Source organism: Cyanistes caeruleus, chromosome 3 (assembly GCF_971803275.1).
Source record: "Cyanistes caeruleus chromosome 3, bCyaCae1.hap1.1, whole genome shotgun sequence".
Lineage (NCBI taxonomy): Eukaryota > Metazoa > Chordata > Aves > Passeriformes > Paridae > Cyanistes > Cyanistes caeruleus.
Genome location: NC_141703.1, coordinates 30158354 through 30183165, shown reverse-complemented (window position 1 = coordinate 30183165; position 24812 = coordinate 30158354). Strand labels below are relative to the sequence as shown.

At 42.7% G+C, this 24812-nt stretch overlaps 1 protein-coding gene across 4 annotated transcripts in view; it reads left to right on the top strand.

The window, feature by feature from the left end:
• NPAS2 (neuronal PAS domain protein 2) overlaps window positions 1-24812 on the top strand; it is a 103879-nt gene that overhangs the window by 57020 nt on the left and 22047 nt on the right. For all 4 annotated transcript variants that reach the window (XM_086880439.1, XM_086880436.1, XM_086880438.1 and 1 more), the window contains exons 4-10: window positions 967-1058; window positions 4362-4451; window positions 10643-10763; window positions 11780-11893; window positions 20777-20895; window positions 23274-23356; window positions 24256-24362. In XM_086880439.1, coding sequence (XP_086736565.1) covers window positions 967-1058; window positions 4362-4451; window positions 10643-10763; window positions 11780-11893; window positions 20777-20895; window positions 23274-23356; window positions 24256-24362 — 726 coding nt within the window. The remainder of the gene's footprint in view (window positions 1-966; window positions 1059-4361; window positions 4452-10642; window positions 10764-11779; window positions 11894-20776; window positions 20896-23273; window positions 23357-24255; window positions 24363-24812) is intronic.

Genomic DNA, 24812 nt, shown 5'->3' with positions numbered 1-24812 from the left:
TGCTAAAAAAGGCAAATGTTATTTATTTTTAAATCAGATTAGTAGTCACAGAATATAATACAAAGCATCAGCATTTAAAAGTGTTATTATCCTCAGCATACTTTGGATCTGGTTTATTGAGTCGTATTTCCCTTCTGGTTGGTAGGCTAAACCAAGATTTTAGTCATAACACAGAGGAAGAGGTAAATTTTCTTATATTTTCCTTCATAAGCAGCCTCCTTTTTCAAACTACAGATCTGCTGAAAGTATCGTATATTCTGAAACTACCTTAAAAATCTGATGGACTCTTTCCTTAGTTGGGTTTTCAAACCCATGGGGGCTGTGGAGAGTTGCTGTGCTGCCAGTGACAGCCCCCAGCAGTGCAGAAAGCAAGTCAAACAAGCTAGTAGGAGCAAGCAGCTGCATCTCCACGAATGCAGCCTGGACAGAGGCTTTGATTTCTTTCTCAGTGACAAAATGCACAGGCACTCCAAGAAATGTACTGTCTTTAGTACCATTTATGCATTTCTCTGGCCAGTTTGCCTATGTGCCTTGAATACAGAGCATTGAGTGTTACATGCTCTGGAAGTGTTAATCAACGGGATTAATTAAGGAGATGCTGAAAAGAGAAGACAGTCTGTGCTCACCATCCCCTCACTACTAGAGCTGAGTGAGGACGCACTCCTAGAAAAGCAGAGTGAGCAGCAAACTAAACCAGCTCAAGTTTTTCTAGAGCTGTCCCCCAGAATGCTGTCTGACTCAGAGCTAACATAAGTGACTGTTTTCAAAGGCCAGCAGTGCAACCAGCTATCCCACTGAAGTCAGTACAAGTTGACTTGACTAAAAAATGAGGAAAACATTTCAGGCTTGAAAACTGCAATTTTTGAATACAAAGGTTATTTCTCTCTTGTCATAGCAACTCATATGTAATATATCAAGATAGAAGTTAATCTGAATTTTAAGGATGTAAATGTTTTATTTGTCTAGAAGTCTCAGCACAGACAGAGATTTCTGAAATTCAGCAGGACTGGAAGCCTTCATTCCTCAGCAATGAAGAATTCACCCAGCTGATGTTGGAGGTAAATATGAATATATATATACCTTTCCTAATTTTGTCTAGCACTCATGGAAACACCCATGCATTTCAAACAATCTGTCATCTGCAGTTCAAAAAGAGATTTTGGGAACTGCTGTATTTGACCATCAAGCAGAGCTGTGATTGGGATTGAAGTCCCCACTTGTTGCTCTTCCCTCTCAGCTGCACCGTTGTGCTGTGCTGCCACAGCCTGCAGAGCTATGCAGTGACTCCCAAGAAAAGCAGTTGAGGGCAAAGATTCAAATCACAGGTTATATTTTTTTTTTACAAGCAGAGGTGAGGTAAAGGGCACATGGCTGTTTTTTCTCTGTTCTTGGAAGGCGTTATTAACATCTAATATTTATGCAACAGTAGCACCTGAAACAGTGGTGTCACGTCCCTCTAGTGCTAGGTGCTGAACAAGCAGATAAAGCCTGACAGCTCCTCTTGGCTTGATACAGTTGGTACTTCCACTCTGGTTTACAAGGCCCTTATCAAACACTTTTATTCTAGCATTTTGCAATCATAATTTTTAAACTATAGCATAGGATCTTTAAATGCTAGCTGGGATTTGAAGGGAGGTGACTCAGTGGTATTTATGTAGGTTAAAAATGAAAAGCAAATGAGTTACTAGAATGCATTTTCCTCTCTCAGTAATAGCTAGAACTGCCTTTAGCAAGGGTCTTCTCCTGTACTAAACGCACGGATATTGCATAGCCCCACAGTGTCCTTTGAGAACAAGCTTCTTCTCCTCCCACAAATGATGTGAACATGGCACATGATCCAGGCTCTAGTGGTGGGCAGGGAAGGATGTTGGGAAACAACTTCACCACCAAGGAGTGGCATAAAGCCAGGGCACGTTGCTGACTGCCAGGGGCTGGCAGTCCTTTGGCCATTGCAATTTGTTGTGATGAGACTCCCCTGGATTAGTTTTATGAGACACTTTGCTCCCATTGCTCTGACAACCACCCATTTCCATCTCTGTGCACGGGAACTTAACACACATATCTCCTTCAGTCTGCACTGAAATACGTCCCTCAGATAGCAATAAATTGACTGTTGTTTTGACAGGCTGGGCCTTTGTTGATTCTGCTTGTATGCTACACAATTTTAGATTAAAACAATCACTTTTGGTTTCCCAGCTTATAAATCACCTTCTTGCTACTGTGATTTTCCATGCCCTTCAAGATAACATTGGGTGTTGGGATGTCCTGTTGTGCCACATGTTCATCATTCCCTGCTATTTTGCCTTCCTACAAATCTTACTTTATTAGCATTTGGACAAGACTGCTTGAAGTTTTTCCCATCCTGTTGTTAAAAGACGGGAAGGGTTTTTTCCAAGCACTAATTCAAAAGACTCAAGGCATAATTGACTGCAGTAATAGATCAGCTTTCCTGAAAATGGCCTTTTCTTACCATATTGAAAAGGCTGTCACCAAATTACAGTGGGCATTAGGCTCTGTTTGTCCATCTAAGATTGATGCAAAAGTAAAACCTTTGAAGAGGAAAATGCTCTCTTAATGTTGGAATGTCCAGTCGCAAGTAAATAAAAACAGAGTTATGTATGCACACATTAACTTGATTTTACCACAGAATTCTGATATGAGTCACTGTGTGTAATTTGCATTGGATATGAAATAACGACTTGATTTTTTAAAAACTAACAACCTTCACCATAGTAACATGCACGATCCAACTGCCTTATAAAACCACTGCTCTCTTCTATGGGCTAACAGCTATCATGCTTTTTTAGAAAACAGCTTGAATGTACTGCACTACAGAAAAACATATTCTCTGCACCAAGATTAACAGAATCAAACTAACTATAGCAGCTGGAGGGTTTTCAGAGATGCTAAACACACGCTCTTCTACTGGGGTATAAGTTATTGACTTGCTTTTCAAAGGATTGAAGCACCAGCAGATTTCCATTGACTTAAATAGTTGTGGGTGCTCAGCCTTCTCTGGAAAAAGGAACATATGTTTGTGTCTTTATTCAAGGCTTTGTGTTTTCCTTTTATTTTCTTTATTTTTTTTTTTTTTTTTGGTAACAATTAGCATTTTCCAGTATTCTCAGAATTCTTTCCCTTATTAAAGTCAGCAGGGAGGAAGGATGTACTGTGGCTTACAAGATCAACTGCTAGTCTGGCTTGGAAGCAGGCCTGGGTTTGCGGTATGGTTTTGTAACGCCGTGGCTCTCTGATCATGCTGTTTGCAGTACACCTGTCTCCTGAGCAGGTATGGCCCCTGGAGTAAAGTCAAACCCTGCTCTGAGTCAGTCGTACTTGCAGTGCTTTGTTGCTCAAACACTGCTGGTGACACTGACTCCAGAAGATCAGGGAACTGACAGGAAGGACCCAGACTTGCTCCACTTCAAGGGCTGGGAGCCTCACTGGTGACTTCCCAGTGGCAATGGGGAGGTTTTAATATATTCTCTGAGCACCTACTCTTGTGTCTTTTTAGAGGTGCTCTCTTTACAGTGATCTAAAGATCATCTAGCTTTAGTTCACACTGAGAAGAATCCCCCGAAAAATTAAGTTAATCTTGCCTTAGATCTCAAAATTTGTCTAGGTTTAATTTTGCACAAAACTTAGCTCAAAACTTGGCAGCTCAGACTAAAGAAGAGACTCATTTTGAAGGCGAAATTGCTCCTGTGCAGAGGGTGGGGATAAGGCTGACATTTCCCTTCAGTCCTAGGAGTGAAGGGGCTTACCATAAGATGGGACCAAAGTGAGGAAGAAACTGCAGAAGGGTGAATTTCTCTTGGAATGAGTAATCTAATACCATGACCTTTAAAATAAATCACTCAATTAAAACTCAGGCTAAGGATTATTTGATCATTTGCATTGCTTTTACTTACATGAAAGCCCAGTAATATACAATGTTACATTAATACAAACTGAGATTTATGGGGTTTGCAGAGAAGTACCATTTTGAGATAGGACTGCATCCTTTCATCGTCCTTTGATATTTACACAGAGCTCAAATGTTCATTTTAATAACTTCCAAGGGATCCAGTCTTAGTCATTTTGCATTATTAAAATGTGTGATTAATTTAAAAACTGAGACATGAAATGTTCCTGTGAGCCCTTTGTTGCTTCAATAGTAGGTTTTACTAGACTACAAAGAGTCTTGTAAAAGTTAAATCAGACTGTAAAATCAGAGAATTACTGTTCTGCAACTTGAGATAACATTACTACAACTTGATAACAATATGGTGCCAAAGTCAAACTGTTGTGATGAACACATGATGAGATGTCCTGTTTACACCACTCATGGCTATTAAAGCATACTCAATCGTTTTCCTTAGGCATTAGATGGCTTCATTATAGCAGTAACCACAGGCGGAAGCATCATCTACGTGTCTGACAGCATCACACCTCTTCTAGGGCATTTACCGGTGAGTAATTCTGGCATTGGCTTTTCTACTAGGCATTGTAGAACTGGGCACTGCACTTTTAGAAACAGATGTAAAACGGTGCTGGGGGTGGCGTTTTCCTGAAAATGTGGTGAAGGAGTTTGTCCCTGCATTATGCTGGCTGCTGCTGTTGCTCAGCTCTGCACTCTCTCTGTCTGATTCATACCCTTCAGGGTTTTGTTGCTACGAGGCACTTCAGCTTGAATGGAAAAAGCTCTGCAGGAATAGTCTGGCCAGGGGAGGGACAGGGTGACCTGGCTGATCTTTTCCATCTCTGATTTCTAAGCTAGCAGAGAATAGCACCAGTGCTGCTGGCAGCCCAGTGAGGAGCTCGTTAAGGGCCTTATTCTGCTTCCAGCGAGGTAAAGGACAAAAACGTCATTGAATCTGGAGTGAGCCGGAGGCTGCTGACGAGCTCTCCCTGCAGCTCCACTGTGCTTTCCCAAGGGGAGCACACGGTGGTCCCAGCAGGTGTTGGTGGAGCCAGTGCGGGGCGCATCCCTGCACCAGTCCAGTCTATGTTCTGGCACATTCAGCGTCTTTTATCTGTGTGCTGCTCCAGGAGACACCCGTCTGTGCATTGGCTTGGGCTGGAGGAGCAGGGGAGAGGAACTGCTCCAAACCCTGCTCCTGTTGCTAAGGCTGCTCTAGGAGAAATGGCACAATAATTACGGATTAATCCTCATGCTCATTTTTAGTATCCTGGTCTCAAATAAATACATGCCCAGGAGAAAAAATTAGCTGCCAGATCATTATTGTACTACCCCCTGCCATGTTCTTAAGAAAATTATAATTCTCTTTCTCTTATTTAGTTTTTCCACCAAATACGTGTTATGTTTTCCACCCAGACAAACGTATTTCACAACACTACCTTGCTGGAATAAGAGCAAAAATTATTTTTTTCTGAGAGAAAAGGAACTTGATGAAAGAGCAGCTCCTGGTAAATGCAGAAATACTGCTATACAACAACAGGTTGAACTGAGTCTATCTGTTTCAGTTTTCTTTCATCCTCAAGAGTTCAGAAAACCAATACTTGACTATTTTCTGACATTTGCCTCACTTCAAGGGTGGAGAGAACTCTGTCCTACACACAGGCTGTAGGGTTTTCATACCCTTACTGATTTCCATGAAATTTCCTTGTCTTTCATCATTTGGAGGTTTCACTGGTATCCCTTCCAAATACTGATTCTTAGTGGAGATGATAGATCTGCTGTGGGAAAGTGTTCCTCTTCAGGAATACACATTTCTGACCCTGTCCTAAAATCTGAAGCCCTGACTGAACATGGATAGATTCAGGTTTATAATTCGTGGGTTAGACCTTCCGAAACTAAATTGGTTTTCTCTCCCAAAGACATGCATTGTGTGATAACCTTACATAGTATCCAGCCCAAAATAAAGATGGGCATTACTTTTTATTTGCATAGAAGCAGCACATGGCAGTCCAAGGCAGGGACCAGCCTGACAGGGTTGGAGGTGGAGCAGACCTTCCTGGAGCAGTTGGAGTGGTAATGGTTAACAGCTGCCCCACCAGCCCACACATGCACAGGAAACATCGCACAACTGAGCAAGGAATAAAGGCTTCTGCCTGCCCCAGGTTCACAGATCACTATGGCCATGGGCAGGGGCCCAGCTAAGGGTGCATCTAGGTGCACACTGGGTGTTTTAGTCCTCTGTTGTCTTTGCCATTTGGGGTTCTTTTAAGTTTTAAAACTGATCAGAGTGCTGTCTGGAAGATCTGTGCGGCTTATTTTGTTTACCTTGAGGATCTATTTGTAAGCTAAATTCAGTCACTGTTTGAAGAATGAAATACCAATTCTTTCTCCTCTGTTACAGCAGGAAAAAATACTCTGCAAATCTTCTGGTTCGAGAATGAAAAGAAAGCAAAACTGGGCAGAATGCATAGCAGGGCTCTCTGAGGGCCCCTGTTAAGAAAACTGTTGTATTTTCTTTCATTAAAATAATGAAAATCTCCAATGCTGAGAACTAATATATCCAGTTCTCTTTAACACAGCTTCCCTTACTTCCATGGAGCATTTTCAAACACAGACTTCCCCTGTTATAATTCTAAATATTTGTTTTTAACAAGATCTGGAGACTACTTGTAGGGTCAGTTGAGATGGACATGTCTAGCTCACGTGGTAAGGATGAGTCTAACTGAAGTGAACTCATTGAAATCTGATCACAGCTCATAGTATTTGCCAGTCAGATAGTACACTACGACTCCAAGAATATGCAGTCTCTTGAGAAGGGCCCTCCCTGTCCCTTCTTGCCTGCTTTTCCAGAAGGTCCCTGGCAGGGCTGAGATTTCTCCTCTGGGGCTGCCCAGTAAAGCTCAAGGAGCTGCTCTGCTGTGTTGGGTGCTTAAGGTAAACGCCAGGATGGATAAATCCAAGACATAGCACCTTACAGTGTAGAAAAGTTAAGTATGCTGTATTGCTGTTACAGGGTAGCAGTGGGAATCAGTGCAGGATTTACAGATTGATACAGGGGCCAAATCCCAGCACACAAGTGCATAGCCATCTTTGTGTTTTGTCTTGATGGGAAAGAAACCTCTCTCACTTGCAGCCCTCCAACATCCCTTTTCTAGCGACCATGTTTGCTTAGTTCCTTTGCTTTTTTCTCCCTGCAGCAGGAATTTTTCCTTTTACCCACTTCCCCCATCCCCCAGTAAAAGCAATGAAATTATGAGGAAGAAGTTTCATTTTGGAGTAGAGCTGTTTTGTTGAAACTGCAGAAATATTTTAACTATGCATCCCATTATTGCAGAACTTGATGCATTGTATTTAGAACAGACCAGCATCCACGTAGGCAAAGGTGTTCTTTGGCTGCCTTAGCTTTCAGGAATAAATACTCCAAAGCCTCACTTAGCAGGATCCATAGATTTGAAGATGCAGAGTATATTCCAGGCTTAGCAGCATAACGATGCTATAGTTACACAGTTAAATAGTTATATAGTTAACTATAAGATAGTTCATCTGACAAGTCTACCCACAGTCACTGTAGTCTATCTTGTATCTGCTTTGTCTATCTCATTCAGCAATACTCTGTAGCTGTCTCAGCCAGTGGCACAGAACTGCCCACTGCAGAATAATTAGGCAGAGCTGCAAACCAGTCCCCTCTAACAGATCCATTTTTATCACTGATGGTCAAATTCTGTCAACAGAATCAGGTCAGAAAAGACCTGCAAAAAGTCCAAGCTTTGACCTAATACCACCATGCCCACTAAAACAAAGTGCAATGTCCATTCATTTTTTGAAACCTTCCAGGGATGGTGATTCTGCCACTTTCCTGGGCAGTTTCTTACCATGCTTAATCACTCTCTTGTGAAGCAATCTTTCCAGCTGTCCCATGCTGCAGCTTGAGGCCACTTCCCCTTGTCTTGTCATTGGTTGGCTGGTAGAGGAGACCAACCCCCACATCACCACAACCTCCTTTCAGATAGTTGTGAGTATGATAAGGTCTCCCCGGAGCCTCCTTTTCTCCAGGCTAAACAATGATAACTCCCTCAGCTGCTCCTTGTAAGACCTGTGTTCCAGACCCTTCTCCAGCTCCATTGTCCTTCTTTGGAGCTCCAGCAGCTCATAGTGAGGTGAATTGAGCAGCCCAGAACTGCACACAGCACTTGAGTTGTAGCCTCACCAGTGCTGAGTACAGGGTGCAATCTGCCCTGCTTCTGCTGGCCACACTACTGCTGATCCAGGCCAGGGTGCCATTGGCCTTCTTGGCCACCTGGGCACACTCTGGCTCATGTTCAGCTGCTGTGGACCAGCACCTTCGGGTCCTTTTCCACCAGGCAGCTTCCCAGCCTCTCTGTCCCAGCCTGTAGCACTGCCTGGGGCTGTTGTGACCCAAGTGCAGGATGTGGTACTTTGCCTCATACAGTTAGTCTCAGCTCTCTGATCCAGTCTGTCCAAATCCCTTTGCAGAGCCTGTCTCACCACTCACCGTTTTGCCATGACATCAGAGGTCTGCTCTTTGGGTCTGGTGCAGAATTAGCTCTGAACAGCTTGCTTGGCATTTTCTACAGCTCCAGTGAGACAGTGGAATATTTGCTTCCATCCCTCTGTTTGACTTAGCAGTGTATTCTGGATTGACACATTGATTCAAGAGCATTGTTGAAGTCTTGATATGTACAGAATCCAGAAATTCTGTTCTGTGCACTGTTTTACAGGTGTGCCAAATCTCTGCAAGAGGCAAGAATTATGAAAGTAAGAAGTAGAAAACTTAGCAATTTTTTCAAACTCATTAAAAAAGAGTTGGTACTTCCTATGATCAAAGATGCAAACCAAATATTAAATTGTGGATGTGGTACATGATGACAGCAAAAACTGTAAATACCAGGGCTTGCAAATCCATAACTGCTGGGTGCTCAGGGCGAGAGGCTGCTCTGAGGGGATAGGTGGAACAAAAGTCTCTTGTAACTCTAACCATAGGTGTAGTCACAGGCATCTGCAGCTATCACCTGAAACAGAAACAGCAGTGCAGAACTAATCAGAGGTTTGGAATTGGAGCCTGGTCACAGTATAGAGACAAAAAGTTTCACTTAGAGGAGTGGTGATGGCTCACATCTAGTCTTCCTGCAGTTAATGCAGAGTAGATGGGAGATTAATTAACTTGGTGGTATCATTATCGTTTACAGGAAAAAAATAATTCCTGAGACTGCACCTAAGCCTTGAACAGAGCTCACCAGCGTAGTTTCCTGTCAAATGCTCTTTCTTCATGCACAAAAAAAATTACATTAAACAATGTACTATATTTTGCAAAGTACAGTGTGTGTGTATATAGATGTGCGTGTGTAAATATTTATACATATATAAAAAACCTTTATCACACACTATATCAGTAGGATTCACATTATTAAGATACAAACTAAAGCCACAAAATTGACTTTCAAGTATTCTTCACAACAGGAACATTCAAGTAATGAGTATGTATAATACTTACAACTGAATCATCTAAAGCAATATATTCTTGTAAAGGTGTGTGCATAAAGCATAGCACTCTGATTTGTAAAGTCTGCTTAATGAGTTTCACCACTCTAAACAGGAATTCCACACAGAAAAGCTAGCATGAATAGAAAGCAGATGGAAACCAAAGCACAAACTTACATAAATAAATGAGGGATAATAATTTGCCAGTCTCATACAGAGCTTACATGTTGTCAGCATGACTGTACGGTCTGTTAGAAGCTGCTCTGATGACACACAGAGCTGTGTCAGTGTGCCAGTTCAGCCTCAGATAGTCTCAAGTGGGACAGATATAAGTCAGTGCCTTTGGAGGGTCACTTTATCTCAGGCTTCCTTTCAGATACCCTCTGCTAGTGTTGGTTTAGTCACCAGGCTGAGCATAGGGATTCCTTTCTCTTGGCAGCCCATGACAGACTCTTTGTCTTCTCCACCCTGGGCTAGCCATGACCTTTTGCACAAATCCATCTCCTCTTTCCATTCCCAAATCTCCCTTCTTAGATTTTGGATGGATTTTGGGTTCAAGCCAGCTGATCATGGGGCTGGAGGCACATGGACATTCAGCTCATGGCTGGTCAGAGAGAGGGCTTGTATTGGTGACACTGTCAAGTCCCCCTCCCTGGACTAACTGATGTAAAGTCATGTCCAGACTCAGAAGTCCCCTTCTCCCTGTTCCCACCTGCCAGGATGCAGGAAGTGGGGAACAAGGCCTGCCTCCCCAAGGACATTTCCCAGGATCCCCCCCAGGAAGGGGTTGACCTGGCTGGCTCAGGGTGACTCAGCCTCATTGCTCCTGCAAGTCAAGCTCTGTCAGGGAGAGAACAAATTCCAGTGATCCACAACACACCTGTGCATGGAGCTTATTAGCAGTATGGGGAGCCAGGCACCCTGTTCCAGCCCTCTCCCAGGTCTCATAATTTAATTGCATTAATTAATTAATTGTATTAATTGTGGACCTACCTGCTGCATCTCATGGTCTCTGAGAAACATAGAGTATTGCTGAGTGCTGAGACTTAGCCTGATGACCAGCCCACACAGAAGTGGCCACAGTTTGTCCAACAGGTTCCCCTTCTGTTTTAGAGTACCTGGAAATCAGTGAGGAAACTCCTGTCAAATGGCGCAGGTTTTGTATCCACCTTGTTATGCATCTCTGCAAGTCTTGCTTGTTGTGATATTTCTGTTTGTCTCAAAAGTTATTTCTCTTTGCAGTGTGATGTCTTGGATCAGAATTTGTTAAACTTCCTCCCAGAACAAGAACACTCAGAAATTTATAAGATGTTATCTTCTTGTATGCTTATGACAGATTCTGCCTCATCGGATTACCTAAAAAGTAAGTTTCATTTTATCTTCTCTAGTAAATGAAAAAGCATGGGCAGGATAAAAAATTTTCTCCCAGAAAGATTTCTTTATGTGATGTGCAAAAAAAAAAATAGGTTCATAGCCTTTCAAAAAGATCTTGCCACCTGGAATGACCCTTTGGTTCTATTTTTAAATGAAACTCTTTGCCTTTATTCTACTAGGCTAAGACTACTTGCAGTTATGTTAATTATTAAATATCATATCATTTGAGACAGCTAAGGAAAATAGGTTAGCCGATGGAAATTGAAAGTTCGCCTGAGACAAATCACATCTTAATTGATATTTCAGCCTGTTCAAGTAAGATGTTGTTCCGAGATAAGCTAACATGGCATACCTTTGGTTTGCTTTACAGTTGGAAAATACCTCTAAAACCATTGTAATTCTTTTTCCAATTGAATTCTGTTTTTCTCAAAAATGCATTTACTTCCTCAGCCTTACTCACTCTAGGAGGTGAGATGTAGAAAACCAGAAAACACACGATAATGTAAGATGTGCAGCTGCTCAATCTACTGTATTGTACAAAACCTGCAGCTGGTAGCTAATACACCAGAGTTAATTTAATAGATACTTTGAGGTAATTAAGCATAGTTTTCCAACACAAGATATAGAAAAGCTGTGAGTTGTGAGGAGCCTAAATAGAAAAAAGCAGTAAGTGAAGGACCCAGTTCTCTCTGTTGCTGCACTGAGGCTATGGCTGTGTAACTCCTGTGATGAGGTGGTGTCAGAGAAGGGCGAGTTAATGTCCAAGGCTGTCCCTGAGCTGCAGGCACGCCTGTGCACAGCACTGAGCAACCTGCACCCCTGCAAGGCGCTTTCTTGCAGAGGCTCTGGTCCTGCCATGTATAGCACATTGGTGTTCAGGACTCCTGAGTGGTAACAAGCAGCTCTTGTGCCGCCAGTTGCAAGATTGGGGTTGGAAGACACCATTGGTTGTGTTTAGCTTAAATAGTATATTTATTTCTTCTTCTTCTTCTTTTAACAATCCAGCTGACAATGAACTAGAGTTTTATTGTCATCTTCTGAGAGGAAGTTTGAACCCAAAGGAATTTCCAACATATGAATACATAAAATTTGTAGGAAATTTTCGGTCTTACAGCAATGGTAAGCTTTAATTGTTGTATAAATATTACTTTAGCTGTGTAAAATAAAATATAAGTATTGCTCCATTGAACAAGACAGGCTTTTAACTGTCAGAACTATTTTTAACATTACGGGATAAATTTTGCTTCACACGGATCTCATGGCTGAGTTGCAATAGCTGGATGAACACATGTGATGAGTGAAATTGTGTTAGTTGCTTTTGTTACTGCCCTTCACTTGCAGTGATCCTGGACTCTGGGTAAGTTTGCAAATAATGACAGGTTTAGAGGAGGATTTATTTGTGCTCACTAATACTGTGTGCTAAGATCCCATCTATTAGCAAAATGATAATCTTGCTACCTTATCTGCTGGTTTACAATAAAAACACAAATTCCATGCCAGAACTGATCACCTGCCAAATCTGTCTTCTCACCCTTCTCTGCAAAATCTTGGGGAAAGGCAGCAGTGCCACGTGGCATCAGAATGGCTGAGGACACTGCCACCCACCTCCCTCTCCAGCTGCCTTTTTGCATTCCTCTCCAGCACTGCAGAACCCAATACTCCCCCCAAAAAAAGAGAAGAAATGCAGTCAGCATAGTCACTAATGCACCACAGTCAGTCCAGGGAAACCATCTTTCAAGAGATGAAGAGATGAAGAGTAGATTTCCACCTCACCCCTTCTCTAACAAACAGATTGCTGCACGGCCATTAGTGTCAGAAATGAAATACTCTTTTATTACTTTCTTTCTTCTGCTTGCCCAAGTTTGCTTTAGTTACTTGCCTGACTGAACTCCAGAGTGGCATTTCCAAAGTTGCTGGTATTGTTCCAAATAGGTCATCCTCTGCAAAAAAATTCCCCACCGTGCTTTCCAAAAACTGCATGCCACGCTGTGAAAAAAAATGTCCCTGTCCCCATTTAACTTTCTGGTTTTGCTCCACATGACTAGAATAGAAACCTTCGTGCAGGATGGAGATATGTATTTCTTGTTTGGTGCCATCTGATTTGAGGCTCTATTTGTATAAAAAAATGTAGCTGCCTGTGTGCTTTCTAGTTTGAATGAAGTGAAATGCGCCTGCCTGACAGACGCGCACACCAAGCTGTTCTGTTTTCTAGAGCAGAAACCGGATTTCAGGTGCTGACTCATAAGGATACATTTCTACCAGGGGAATTTCTGATCCATTTTCTTCAAGGATTTTCAGCCCTTTATTTTGGTGTGACATTAATATTGCCCCCTTACCCGTTAGGATTTCACATCACAGCAATTTCATCAGTGGCTATTTCTCAGAAGAATGATAAGACATTACCGATATCTTCCCTAGCTTAATGCATAGAAACTAAATGGGAGCATATTGATTTCAGAAGACACCAAATCATTTTCCAAAGACTCCATCTTAATAGCTTTCAAATAAGTCATGTGCTTTCTTCTACACATTTTTTTCCCCTCTTTGTGCTACTTTTTTCTAAATCTTCCACTTTATTTTGTCTCTTACTTTCTTCCCATCTCTGCTGCAGTCTGACCCTTCAGTTGACAGGGAGGGGCAGCCTTAGCCTGGCTGTGTGGGATGGTGCTTCCTGGCCCCCTTGCCACCTGACTTCAGTTTCTCCAGTTCAGTGCAGAGCCTGATGGAAATGCCTCACCGGTGCATGTCCAGCACTGCTCCCCTTTGGCAGGGAGTCACCCCCATGGCTGCCTCCCAGCAAAGGTGGAAGCAAGTGCCCTGGACTCACATGCAACTGCAGCAAAGTATTTGCTTGGGAGCTGATACCCTTGGCTCACAGGCTGAGCAGCTGGAGGAGGTTGCAGACCTCCAAAGAGTCTGTCCTTGGATCCACTGGGCTCCCTGCACCAGCCAGCTGCACCCTGAGCAAGACACAGGAGAATCAGCTCAAGTGAGCACCATGTGAATGCTCCACCCTGTGGGGAAGGCACCCAAGGGCTGGGGGCTAGCACCTGTACTTTGGCATAGGGCCTTAAGGCACAAACAGCTTCAGGCATCTGGTGGGTGCAGTGTTGGGCTGGGTTCCTGCCTGTGCTTGGCCCACAGTTATCAGGCACCCAGCCCATGCTCCACAGGGCTGTCACCTGAGTAATTGCCCTCTTTTCCTCCTTTTAAGTAAATGCCCATTCTCCAGTCATCCGTCCTCCAGGTGTGAGGCCAAGTGGGCAAGAAAGAAGGCAGTGGGAAGGGTGGTGGGAGAGACACATGTCACTCAGTGCAGCATTTGTCCTATATGCATAGGATCAGCTGGCCCCAAAGCCTGCTTTTTGGAGGTGTTTGTGAAGGAAGGATTCTAAGCTAAAGATAAGCAAAGAGTTAGCTGGGGGAGAAAGACAGAAATTGCAAATTAGGCTTAATTAGCAGGAGACATTCCTTATGAATGTATTGAAGAATGTTTTTTCCCTGTAGCTTTTCACAGCAGTGGAAGTGAGAGCATGTTTTTACACATGGGAGACTGATACAGGATGTTCTTTAAGTATAAATCCTGCCGTTCCTTTTTAGCCACCCAATGTCAACTCCTACCTTTGTTTCCAATGGTTTGCTGAGCATACTCTGAGCCCACTCTGCCTGTGTGTTCCTGCCACAGGGATGCCAGAGCCTCTATGGTCAGGGAAGTTCCTTTATCCCTGGACAGGTTATATCCTATCAGGATACTTAGCTGTTCTGTTGTCATTAATGTAGAGTCATAGCAGCAACAGCCTGAGTGAATCTGTCTCCATTCCTTCTCATTTAACCTTTACTGATGTTTTTAAGAACTTCTTCACCCTCTTTTAACAGAAATGTCACTATTCTACTTCCACATAACTTTTTCTGTAACCTCCTTTGAATTATCATCTCCTTAGGTTTATTTTATTATTGTTCATTGCTCATACAGTGTTGGTGCTTGGGGCAAGGAGGTCATGCGTGTGAGTTCCCAGTCACCTCCCTCCTCCTCCTTCCTACCTTCTCTGTTAATCGCATTGTGACTTATGGCTGAGAACATCATATAGGGGTGGGTTTGAATGGATTAATTTGAAGGATTGCAGCTTAGAAAGCCAGTTAGGGGCTTAGCTGCTCTCCCTAACTTTAAATGGGAGCTCTGGGGCTTTAAAGGCCTTTGTACTGATATGCCAAAGATAATTTTTTTCATGCTGCAGTAGAACAAATACCTGATATCTGCCAAGGTGACTTGTCACCAGAATTGCTGTCAGGGAGCCAGGTCATACACAGTCTACATCGAACCTGTGCCACTCCCACAGAGGAGCAATCATAGGCATCTTCACTGATCCCAGAAGAGGCAGGGACGTGCATGCAGAGGACTCAGAAATTGCCCAGGAAAGCTCTCACTGTTCATAGCAGGGATTCAGTTTTTTAGGAGATCACTGTCCCTGGAGCTCCTGAGGTTAGCTATAGCTGTGGGCTAGAGGAGCTGCCCAGCCCAGTGCCAGGGTTAGCAAGAGCCTGCACACTTGGACTGGTCCTGAGGAATCTGTGCTCTGCAAGCCGTACTGCATAACATTTCTGCAGCTGTGTCTGCACCAGGGATGTGACATGAGCTGCCTGCACACGAGTGAATCCCTGTTGCATTGGCCATGCCCAAGCGAGAGCAGCCGACCAGCGAAACAGCAGTGCAAGCTGTGCAGAGCGCCTGCATGAGTCACTGGCTGTGCTAAATCAAATACAAGAGATTTGATTTTCCATTTGGGAGGATTATATAATCATCATTAATTAAGCTTCAATGAGAAAAGCGGGACTGTAACCTGATGTGAAGATTCAGTAGTCCCGTGAGAGGCAAGGAGGTGGCCCACGGGCCACTCGGACTGGGAAGCTCCTTTTCGCTTCTGTGAGAAATGCCTACTTACTGTCAGATCATCAGGGTTGTTTTTGTTTTATTTGCAAACAGAAACTCTGTCCAATATTTTTATATATTTCAGGTTCTGGGTTTGTAGCCCAGATCTTAAAAAGAGACATGAATGTCTGCAAGCATTCTGGGAGACAAGTGCATCATTGTACCTATTGACCAGTAGTACCTGATAAGAGAGAGAGTCATATCAGCATCACCAGTGAATAATACAGTGGCTCACATCCAGTCCTGCCTGAGGGCTGAGGGGGAAGGCAAGTAATAAAGGTAGCCCTCCCCAAAAGTCCAAGGAAGTGCTCAGCTCCCAGTATAAAAAGTCAAATCGAGTGAGAATAAACTATTTTACAAAGCTGCTTAATAGCTCACTCTGATAAGAGATTATAAGATGGGCTGGATTTATCCCTCCTGTGAAAATTGTCTGTATGTTTGTAAATGGACAAAGATCTCTCATAATTATATATCCAAATATTGGCTCTGGTATCCTCTTTCTAAAGTGACACACTTGCTTAAAAACTCGTGAAAGGGACAAAACCAGAGTCCTCCTTTTCAAAGAGTTAACCAATATTAAAAAGGACCACCAGCATCTTTTAAGTAATAGATCTGTCCTTTCATCCAAAATGCCTGAAGCTTTCTCTTGAAGAAGATAAGCATTATGTGAAAAGAGTTCCTAATCAAGTAATATAATATTATAGTGGAATTTAAAACTGTGCATTTTGTTCCCAATTACATGGCAACTCAGGAAGTATCTGGTTACTGAATGCTAATAATAGCAGATACTCTACTGTTAGCTGATACATCTCTCAGATGCAATAATAAACATCAAGAAAACTACTATGTTGAGGAGAAAAAAATTGTAACTTTTAGATGAATTAAGTGCATTTGAATTAATTTTTTTAAGAAAAATAGTTGATACAGAAGATACATTGATCTTGAGCCTCCATAAGTATATGCTCAAACATCTGAAACAAGAATAACTCAGTCCAAAATGAATGTTTTGATCAGAACCAACAGCTGCATATTATTATTTGCTATTAACAATATCATAGAAGCTGCAGCTGACAATATGCTCAGCTAGGCTCACTATGCAAAGAGAAAACACCATTTCTGTCCTAAAGAATCTGCGTGGGATCCATATCAGCATAGGATGGCCAGGGAAGAAACAGGAGGAGCAAAGAGGAGAGAGTAGATCAAAGTGGACAGGTGATGTATGGACACTGTCACTGTTACTCATCTACATAGCTACTGAGAGCAGTCTGGCTTACCACAGCACTTTAGATTTCTTCATTATATCTGTTAATTGCCAAATATTCTGTTTATCTTAGGCCTGAATTAATTTATATTAAATTATTTTATTCTGGTCTGTTTGGCTCGTATTTTTTGAAATCACTATTCAGTTTCTTTGACAACCACTAAGACTGGTTCTTTAAACATTGACATCTCCTGACAAAATAGGAAGGAGGGATTTCTTCTTTCAAATGGCATAAGAAGGAGGTTTGCTATCTTAGGAAGATTATGTTTTACACATTCCAAACTGAAGTAAGAGGACCAAGCAACTAACTCCTGTACTATTATTAACTGAATAAAGTGGTATCTGTTTTTTTTAAACATGTTTTCATTCATTTCATGTGGCATAATTTCTCACCCTAAGGGTAAAAATTCTTTTGTCTGTGATAGTGAAGGGCTTGGTTCCTTGTATATATTATTTATTGAAACATTCTGTCCCTAGTCCTGGCCTTTAAAAAAAAAAAAAAAAGAAAAATCAAAGATAGGTAAATCAGTTTCTTTGTATCTTGTAAGATATTTGCAAATATTTAATAGTTTTACAAAATATTTTTGTGGTGCCCTAGGAGCAGCAGGTGTGATAGGTAACCACAAAAACCACTAAAATTCACGCTAAGGAGCATCAGCTAGCTGATACATATGAGACAACTGTTTCAGCTTTCTGATTATGTATTTAGCTTTGTCACATGACCTTCTGATTCCTTACTCAAGATATTTTGTCTCAATCATTTCATTGTGAAACACACAGGCCTTCATTTACTTTCATTTACCTGTTTATGGCCAGCCTAACATTTTCATTAGGCATCTTTTGACAAAAGTGCTCCAAGCCCTATATTTGAAAACAAATGTTATTATCATCATTGCTTCAGGATTGATCCTATATTTTCTGTTCCATTTTTTTCCTGTGGCACTCTCAGAAAGTTTGCTACTGAATTTTGCTACCTCAAGATACTGTGTTTCTTTTAAAGAGACTTGGAGAGTCATAAAGTATGATTTTTCAGAAGGCTTTTTTAAAAGGTTATACCAGGATTGTATTTTTTTTTAATTCATATAGTGGTCTCTTTTTTTAACTACACTTCAAAATTCATCAATCAAGAAAGGTTGAAATTCACTGATGAGCTGCAAAAGATAGAGCTGTGCAGATAGAGCTGTGGAAAAAAAAGATACCAACAACCTAAGTCAGGCAGCAGAATAATTCAGAAGCAAATGTGAGTGGGTTTTGGTTTTTTTTCAGTTATTTTAGTTGTCATTTTCAGATGGAGATGTACTTGACAATGTAGTGGCTACCTGCCTGCATCATTGAGGCTTTTAATGCTCTGGACTTTGTCAAAGGCAGCCGAGTATGAGACGGCACAGTAGCTGTTCAAAGACAGGATAGCATCCAGCCAGGCCAGCTCTGTCTCATCTCTTTGGGCTTATTCATTCTCTGCTGCTTAAGTTCATCATTTCCAAATGTTGTGAGGAAATCCCAAATTACTGCCTAGCTGTCCTACACAATAATTATTACCCTCTTAATACTGCATTTACCTGTTGGAAATATAATCCTATTTTGTAAATGCCACTTTCAGGGATGTATTCTGCTCTTGTCTAAGTAAATGCCACATTCAGGGATCCATTCTGCTGTCTTCTGGGAATATGTCTCAGGCTCGTGGCTGTTTACATCCAACAACTGATATAAAAAAGCCATCTGCTCTCTTTGGTGTGACTCAGTCTCCACTTCCTTCTACAACTGGTGTCATTTGCAAGCCCATGGTTCACTAACTAGGTTAACTTATCATACCTGTGTTTTGGAGGCTAAATGCACTTATTTTCATATCTTAGAGCCCAGACTGCAAGAATTTGGTACTGAACTTGGCTATTACAGAGAGAAACAGCCCCACTGACTTCAAATGTCACAACATAGCAAGCTTGGAAGTAACTTCACAATGCTTGTAATGCAGGCTTATAGCATTCTCATTAATTTTTAAACAGGACTAACACAGAAATCAACAGACTTGCATTAATTAATATCAGAGACAGACCAGTAACTCTTTACTTAGGTTACTTGTGTGTCCTGTAGAACTTCACTCTTCTTTTTTTCAACTTTTTGTGTTAATAAACGCATAGAAGCCCACATACATACACATAACCCCAGGATCAGAATGGGAACACATATTCCTAGGGAGTCCGAGAGCTTGTGTGCTCTGCTGGTGAAAGGACAAGGATTTTGCCAATATTTTTTCTCTATATCCAGTCAGCCATGCCCTCCAGTCTCAACTATGAGAGGACTTGACCTCTGTTCACGTCTGTGCTGTCTTCTCAGTTAAAGACCCTTGCTTTTCCTTCTTGGTGCAATACATATTGTACATGCAGTGGCCTAAACCAGTTAATCACAGGTGTGAATTCCACTCAGCATACTTTCTTTTATGTCTCATACCTTGTTATCCTTGTTACCAGTAATGCATCGATATTCTAAGGCTTTTAATAGGTTGAATCGGGTTCCAAAACATGTTCCAAACATGTGATCACTTGATACTTCTTCCATCTCTGCAATCTGTGGTAGTGAATGAAATCCCAGTGAGAAGCACCCCAGAATAAAAATAGGTAGTTATCTTCTCCCCAGATAGATACAAAACTATTCAGTTTCACAGTAATGCTTTGCCCTGTGCAAAGAGCCAAACTGTCAGAAACTTCATGAAGGTGGATATAGGGGCCTAATAGTAAGGAGTTTCATATTAGTATTAATCCCTATTAGCATTAAATCAGCTCATATTGGTCAACTCTGGCTATTAGATAGGACCTTCTCTGCCCCTATGGGAGAAAGTTGTCTAGGCAGGGCAAGAATCCAGCCCAGTTCCCACTACAGCCTGGCACACTGTTTTCTTTTGTAGCTGTGGGAGTGGGATTACCATCTCTAAACAGCTTGAACTTGGGGGAATAGTTTGGATTATGTCATTTTAACACTGGACTGTGGACTAGTTTACAGCAGCATGTCCTTTTGGCAATGCATCTCCGTGGCAGGAGGTGTTAATGGGCTCTCAAAGCAGCTGGAGCCATGCAATCATGAAATACACAGGTAAAAAACATACGCAAAATGTGTAGCCACATCACATCCAGTTTTTCCCTCTGCCCATCTGGAGGAGACAACAGGCCATCTGCAGACTTGCCAGATGTGCTCATCTCTGGAAGTCAGTGCTATTCATGGGGTCCCTTTTCCTCTTCTTTAAAACAAAGATGACTTGAGCATATTGGGGACAGTTCTTTCTGTGCAGAAGGGGAAGGCATTCTTCAGCAGCCAAGAATCACAAGCATCCTCTTGCTAGTTTGATGAAGCCTCGTTGGCTGTGGGCCCCGGTGTTTTGCCACTGATGACTTGACGAACTCTCTTCAGCTACCTCCTTTGCCAACACTTTTTTTCACTGCATCATGGAAGTTACAGTGCTAGGCATGCTGCAGCTTTTTTTTTTTTTTTTTTTTTTTTTTTTCCCTTGTGAGTGGTGAAAAAGAGCAATTGGATGTGTGGGGTTTCTTTCCAGAAAACTGGTTTATGCTCTGTAATAAGGTTTGGCCTTATTTTTATCAGGATTAACCTGTAAAATTCATACTTGAAGTTAAGCTCTGATGCCTTTCTGCCTAACATGACTGACTTGGATTTAAATATATGCATATCAGCTTTGAAAGCTTTTAGAGCACTTCTCTGAATAAAAATAGTATTATTAGTACACTTGGCGTGTGCAAAATATTCAGGGAGAGCAAATCTTAGGAGGCATGACTCCAGGTCCCATTTTTTTTTCCCTAACTAGTGCCTAACTCCACTTGCAATGGCTTTGATGAGGCTGTACCAAGGGCTTACAGAACATCCCCAGGAAAGCAAATCTGCTTTGTTGCGACTGTTCGTTTGGCAACGCCTCAGTTTTTAAAGGTAAGTGCTCACCCTGGGTCCCATGCATTTCAGAACTTCACAAAACACTTTCAGATGGGGTGACACAGAAGGTTCTTAGTTTTGCTAATTGAATGGATTACAGATATCACATTTCATGCATAAAAATCCAGTGAAGAGGATTATCAGTGCAAGCCAGGATCTGTGAAAGCAGTGTCACTTCTGCCCCTATTGCAGAGGATACAGAAACCCTCTTTGAAATAAGAGTTGCAAAGTCGCTTTGAAATTTGGTTCCTCATTGCTGCTTTCTGTTCCTACAATGGGACAATGTACAAAGGTCTCAAGGGTCTTTGTTTCAAGCCTAGTTAATTCTGTGATTCTGTGATTTTGTGATACAGATGACCACCAACACTTCCATTTGTGCTCCTCGGCATCTTTGGTGGACTACTGCTTGTTTCCCTTCTCACAAATCCTGGAAGTAAGATAGCTGCTTATGGTTATAAGAATAGACAAACCAAGCTTGTGCCTAACACTGCTGTTCCCTAATTAATAAATGTGAACTACTGCACCAGGTGTCCTGTGCCCAGAGTTTTTATGTAATTGAGGTGTGACCAGTATGAAATCACTGTTCCCTTGGCCTGATTGCATTACTGCTCTGGAACTTGCAAGGTATTCTAGACTGATTCCTGACCCTGCAGGCAAGTAGAGTCCCTTCTGGGTAAGTGAGGACACTTCTCATGAATCTTAACCACAATAATCATATTAGCAGAAGGGGTGGAGTTAGAGGTTCTCTGAGAACCCTAAAAGCAAATTCCCTTGTCTTTGGATAGCTAGCATCTCAAAATAAGCAGGGAAACAAAATGGGCTACTCATGGCAATGAGCTACCCAGTGCTAGGGAGGAAGCAGCTGCTGAACAGTCCAGAGAAGGTTTTAACTGCCACAAAGTCCTGAACACACATCTCTTTGGTTCACCTGGGTGACTCACCTAAATCCCACTCTTGACCTCCTACTGTAAAATGAGTGTAAAATGTTCATCTGACCAGCTAAGGAAGACAAAATCAGCAGTTTGGTTGCACACAGCAGTGTTTGCACCTTGAATTTTAGTGTATGTTCTTGGCATCAGCATGGATTTTGGCCTAAACTGGAGAGGGGGAAAGAGGAATTTAAGGTATTTATGAAGCCCTTCACCTCTATGTAGCTAGAGACTTCAAACAACATCATTGTCAGCATTGATATGTATCAAAGAATTGCTTTAGGGGGGCACACCTCAGCTTGTTCTCTGGTCTCAACAGAGTTTAAAACATCAGTGCTCTCCTCTGCCTGAGGGACAGCAGAGAGAAGCAGTAATGGAAATGATGGGAAGGTGTCACTGAGCCCACAGCATGGGGGATGTGACATCAGGGAGCAGGAGAGTAGCAGCATTGGGGGCCAGTGGGCAGACTGTTCTTACCAGTGAGGATGGAGATCCTCCTGCAGGAGAGATGTGATGGACACAGGAACCCTGGATGCCACAAATTCAGAATGCTGCTGCTGGGAAGTCCCAGGCCAGGAGCCTCCAGGCTGACTTCAGGCAGCTCGTGGAGCTGCAGTTGCCCCTGCAAAGCACCCAGTGGGAGAGTTTGGCAGAGGAGAGCTTGGAGTGGACAGTGAGGTGGCCATGAGGCATGCAGACAGCACAGGTGTGTGCTGTGCTGCCATCCTTCCCTCTACTTCCCACCTCCACCTAGCAAGTGACCACCACTGACTGCCTCCTGATCCTCATCTCCCTGCTCCTGCCTCACAGACAGCCCTGTGCCCTGCCTTCCATAACTCACTTACTAATTATCGTGCTCGTGAGCACTCAGGGCTGCTCTGAACCTTAAGGGCCAGCTTGTTTGCTGTGGCAGTGAGGTGCAAAGCAACACTGACCCTTTTTACCCACTGGACAGGTCCCATGCAGGCTGGCTGCATAAAAAGCCATCTTCTCCTCTGCAGCTATTGAGGGAGTAGAAGTGTCCCCCTTTCTCAGAGATCTTGGAGGGCAGACATCCAACAGGACCAAGGGTGGTGGGTATCTTTAGTAACACAGAGGGAGTGAAGCAAGATGTGGCAAGCCCTGGTGGGATCAGGCACAGGCTGGGTGCTGAGAAAGCCCACGGCCATCACACCCCAGGCATTGCTTCAAAGCCAAAAAAGTTTTGGCACCCTGAGGCACAGTCTCAGCTCTTAAGTACGCGTGCATTACAAGTTCTACTCCCTACCTCCTATAAAAAACTTTGGCATTGATAAATACAATAGTTTGCTCTCTGGAATGGCCAGAAAATGGGTGAATCCTCTGCTTTCTCCTCTTACGCACCATGTATTTTTAGCTAACAAAAGCTAAATGAAGCAGAGGGGTGAAGCTCCAACTCTCAATAAGTCAGTTTTCTCCATTGGACAGGAGATGTGCATCGTAGAAGAACCTCTAGAGGAGTTCACATCAAGACACAGTCTGGAGTGGAAATTTTTATTCCTGGATCACAGGTTGGTGACAAGAAAAGCCCTGCTGCTTTTCTACTACTATTTCACAAGTACAGTTTTCTCAAGCAGTGTTCCATTTCACATCTAAATCTCATGAAAAGGAGGGCTGCCACCGAAATTCCTACAAAAGCTGATGTTTACTATTTTACATTTACTTTTGCTTTTATTTTAATGGGCTTTTAAAACAAAAGGACTCTGTTTCTTCAGCTGAATTTGTGATTAGCTTGTTCTTCCTTCCTTTAAAATTATCAACAGACCAAAGTCTGTCACATGGCAAAATGATCTAATTATTATACAGCTGCAGAAATCCTTCTTTCCAAATCCAGTCACTGATTGCGTGTGTGCAATTCCCACTGAGTTACGGAGGGAAAGTCTTTGCTGGCCTGAGGCATCTGTTCTGGCAAAGGTACAAAGCAAGTGCCTCAGCATGCCACAGATGAGCTCTCCAGGCATCCAGAGGAAAGCAGCACAGATTATTTCCTCTCTTATCCCCCCAGTACCACCAGATGATGGCTCTCAAACACCTCCCCACGCATTCTCCCCTGTGTAAGGACTGCAGGAGCCATTGCAGAGCCCCTGACCAAGCAGCAGCCAGGGAACGGCTCCCTCATAGCAGATTCCTGTGTAAAGGTCCCTGAGAAGCTGGACTACTTTCCATAATCATAATTTCCCTGAAGAAGGAGTGTTGTCATAGTCTTGTCCTGGTGGGATGGTGCCTGCCGGTATTGCTGTGCCCAGCTGGGTATCCCAGGCTCAAGGTGGGGGAAAGCCAGGAGCCAGCCCTCTGAGGTGAACAACTATATACTGATAAGTGAAAGTAGATCTGGGCTCTTTGCCTTCTGCATCAACATGCAGAGCTGCTTGTTCTGTGTTTTATGGACTCACATTGTGCCCAACCGCAGAGCACCGCCAATTATCGGATACTTGCCTTTTGAAGTGCTGGGTACTTCTGGCTACGACTATTACCACATAGATGACCTAGAGCTGCTAGCAAGGTGCCACGAACACTGTAAGTATCACATGGCCCAGGTTCCTGGGAGGTCACTGGGACACCTCTTTTCAGTGTTGTTTGGAAGGGGAGGTTTGACTCTTGCCTCAGCCTGTGTATCTTAGAAGAGCTGTGGCAGACTGCGGGCACTGCAGCTGGTTGGAATCTGGGACAGACCAAACTCTGAAATATATGATTTTACCTTCTGTGTCCCCAAAAGTAGTCAGTGAGACTCACTGAATGGATAAATTATGCCAGATTTGACCCCTGTTCTATTAATAAAGAATATGAAGAAATAGTTCAAGCAATTCTTGTGGATTATTTCCCATGTTGCTCATTGTGTTTCCAATGTTGCTCACGGTGTATTTGGGATTAGCTGTGATTATTTAAATACTATCTATTAGGATTTAATTGAAAAACTCTTTCACTAAGCAAAGAAAATAAGGCAATGCTTTTCAAATATTTGCTTAC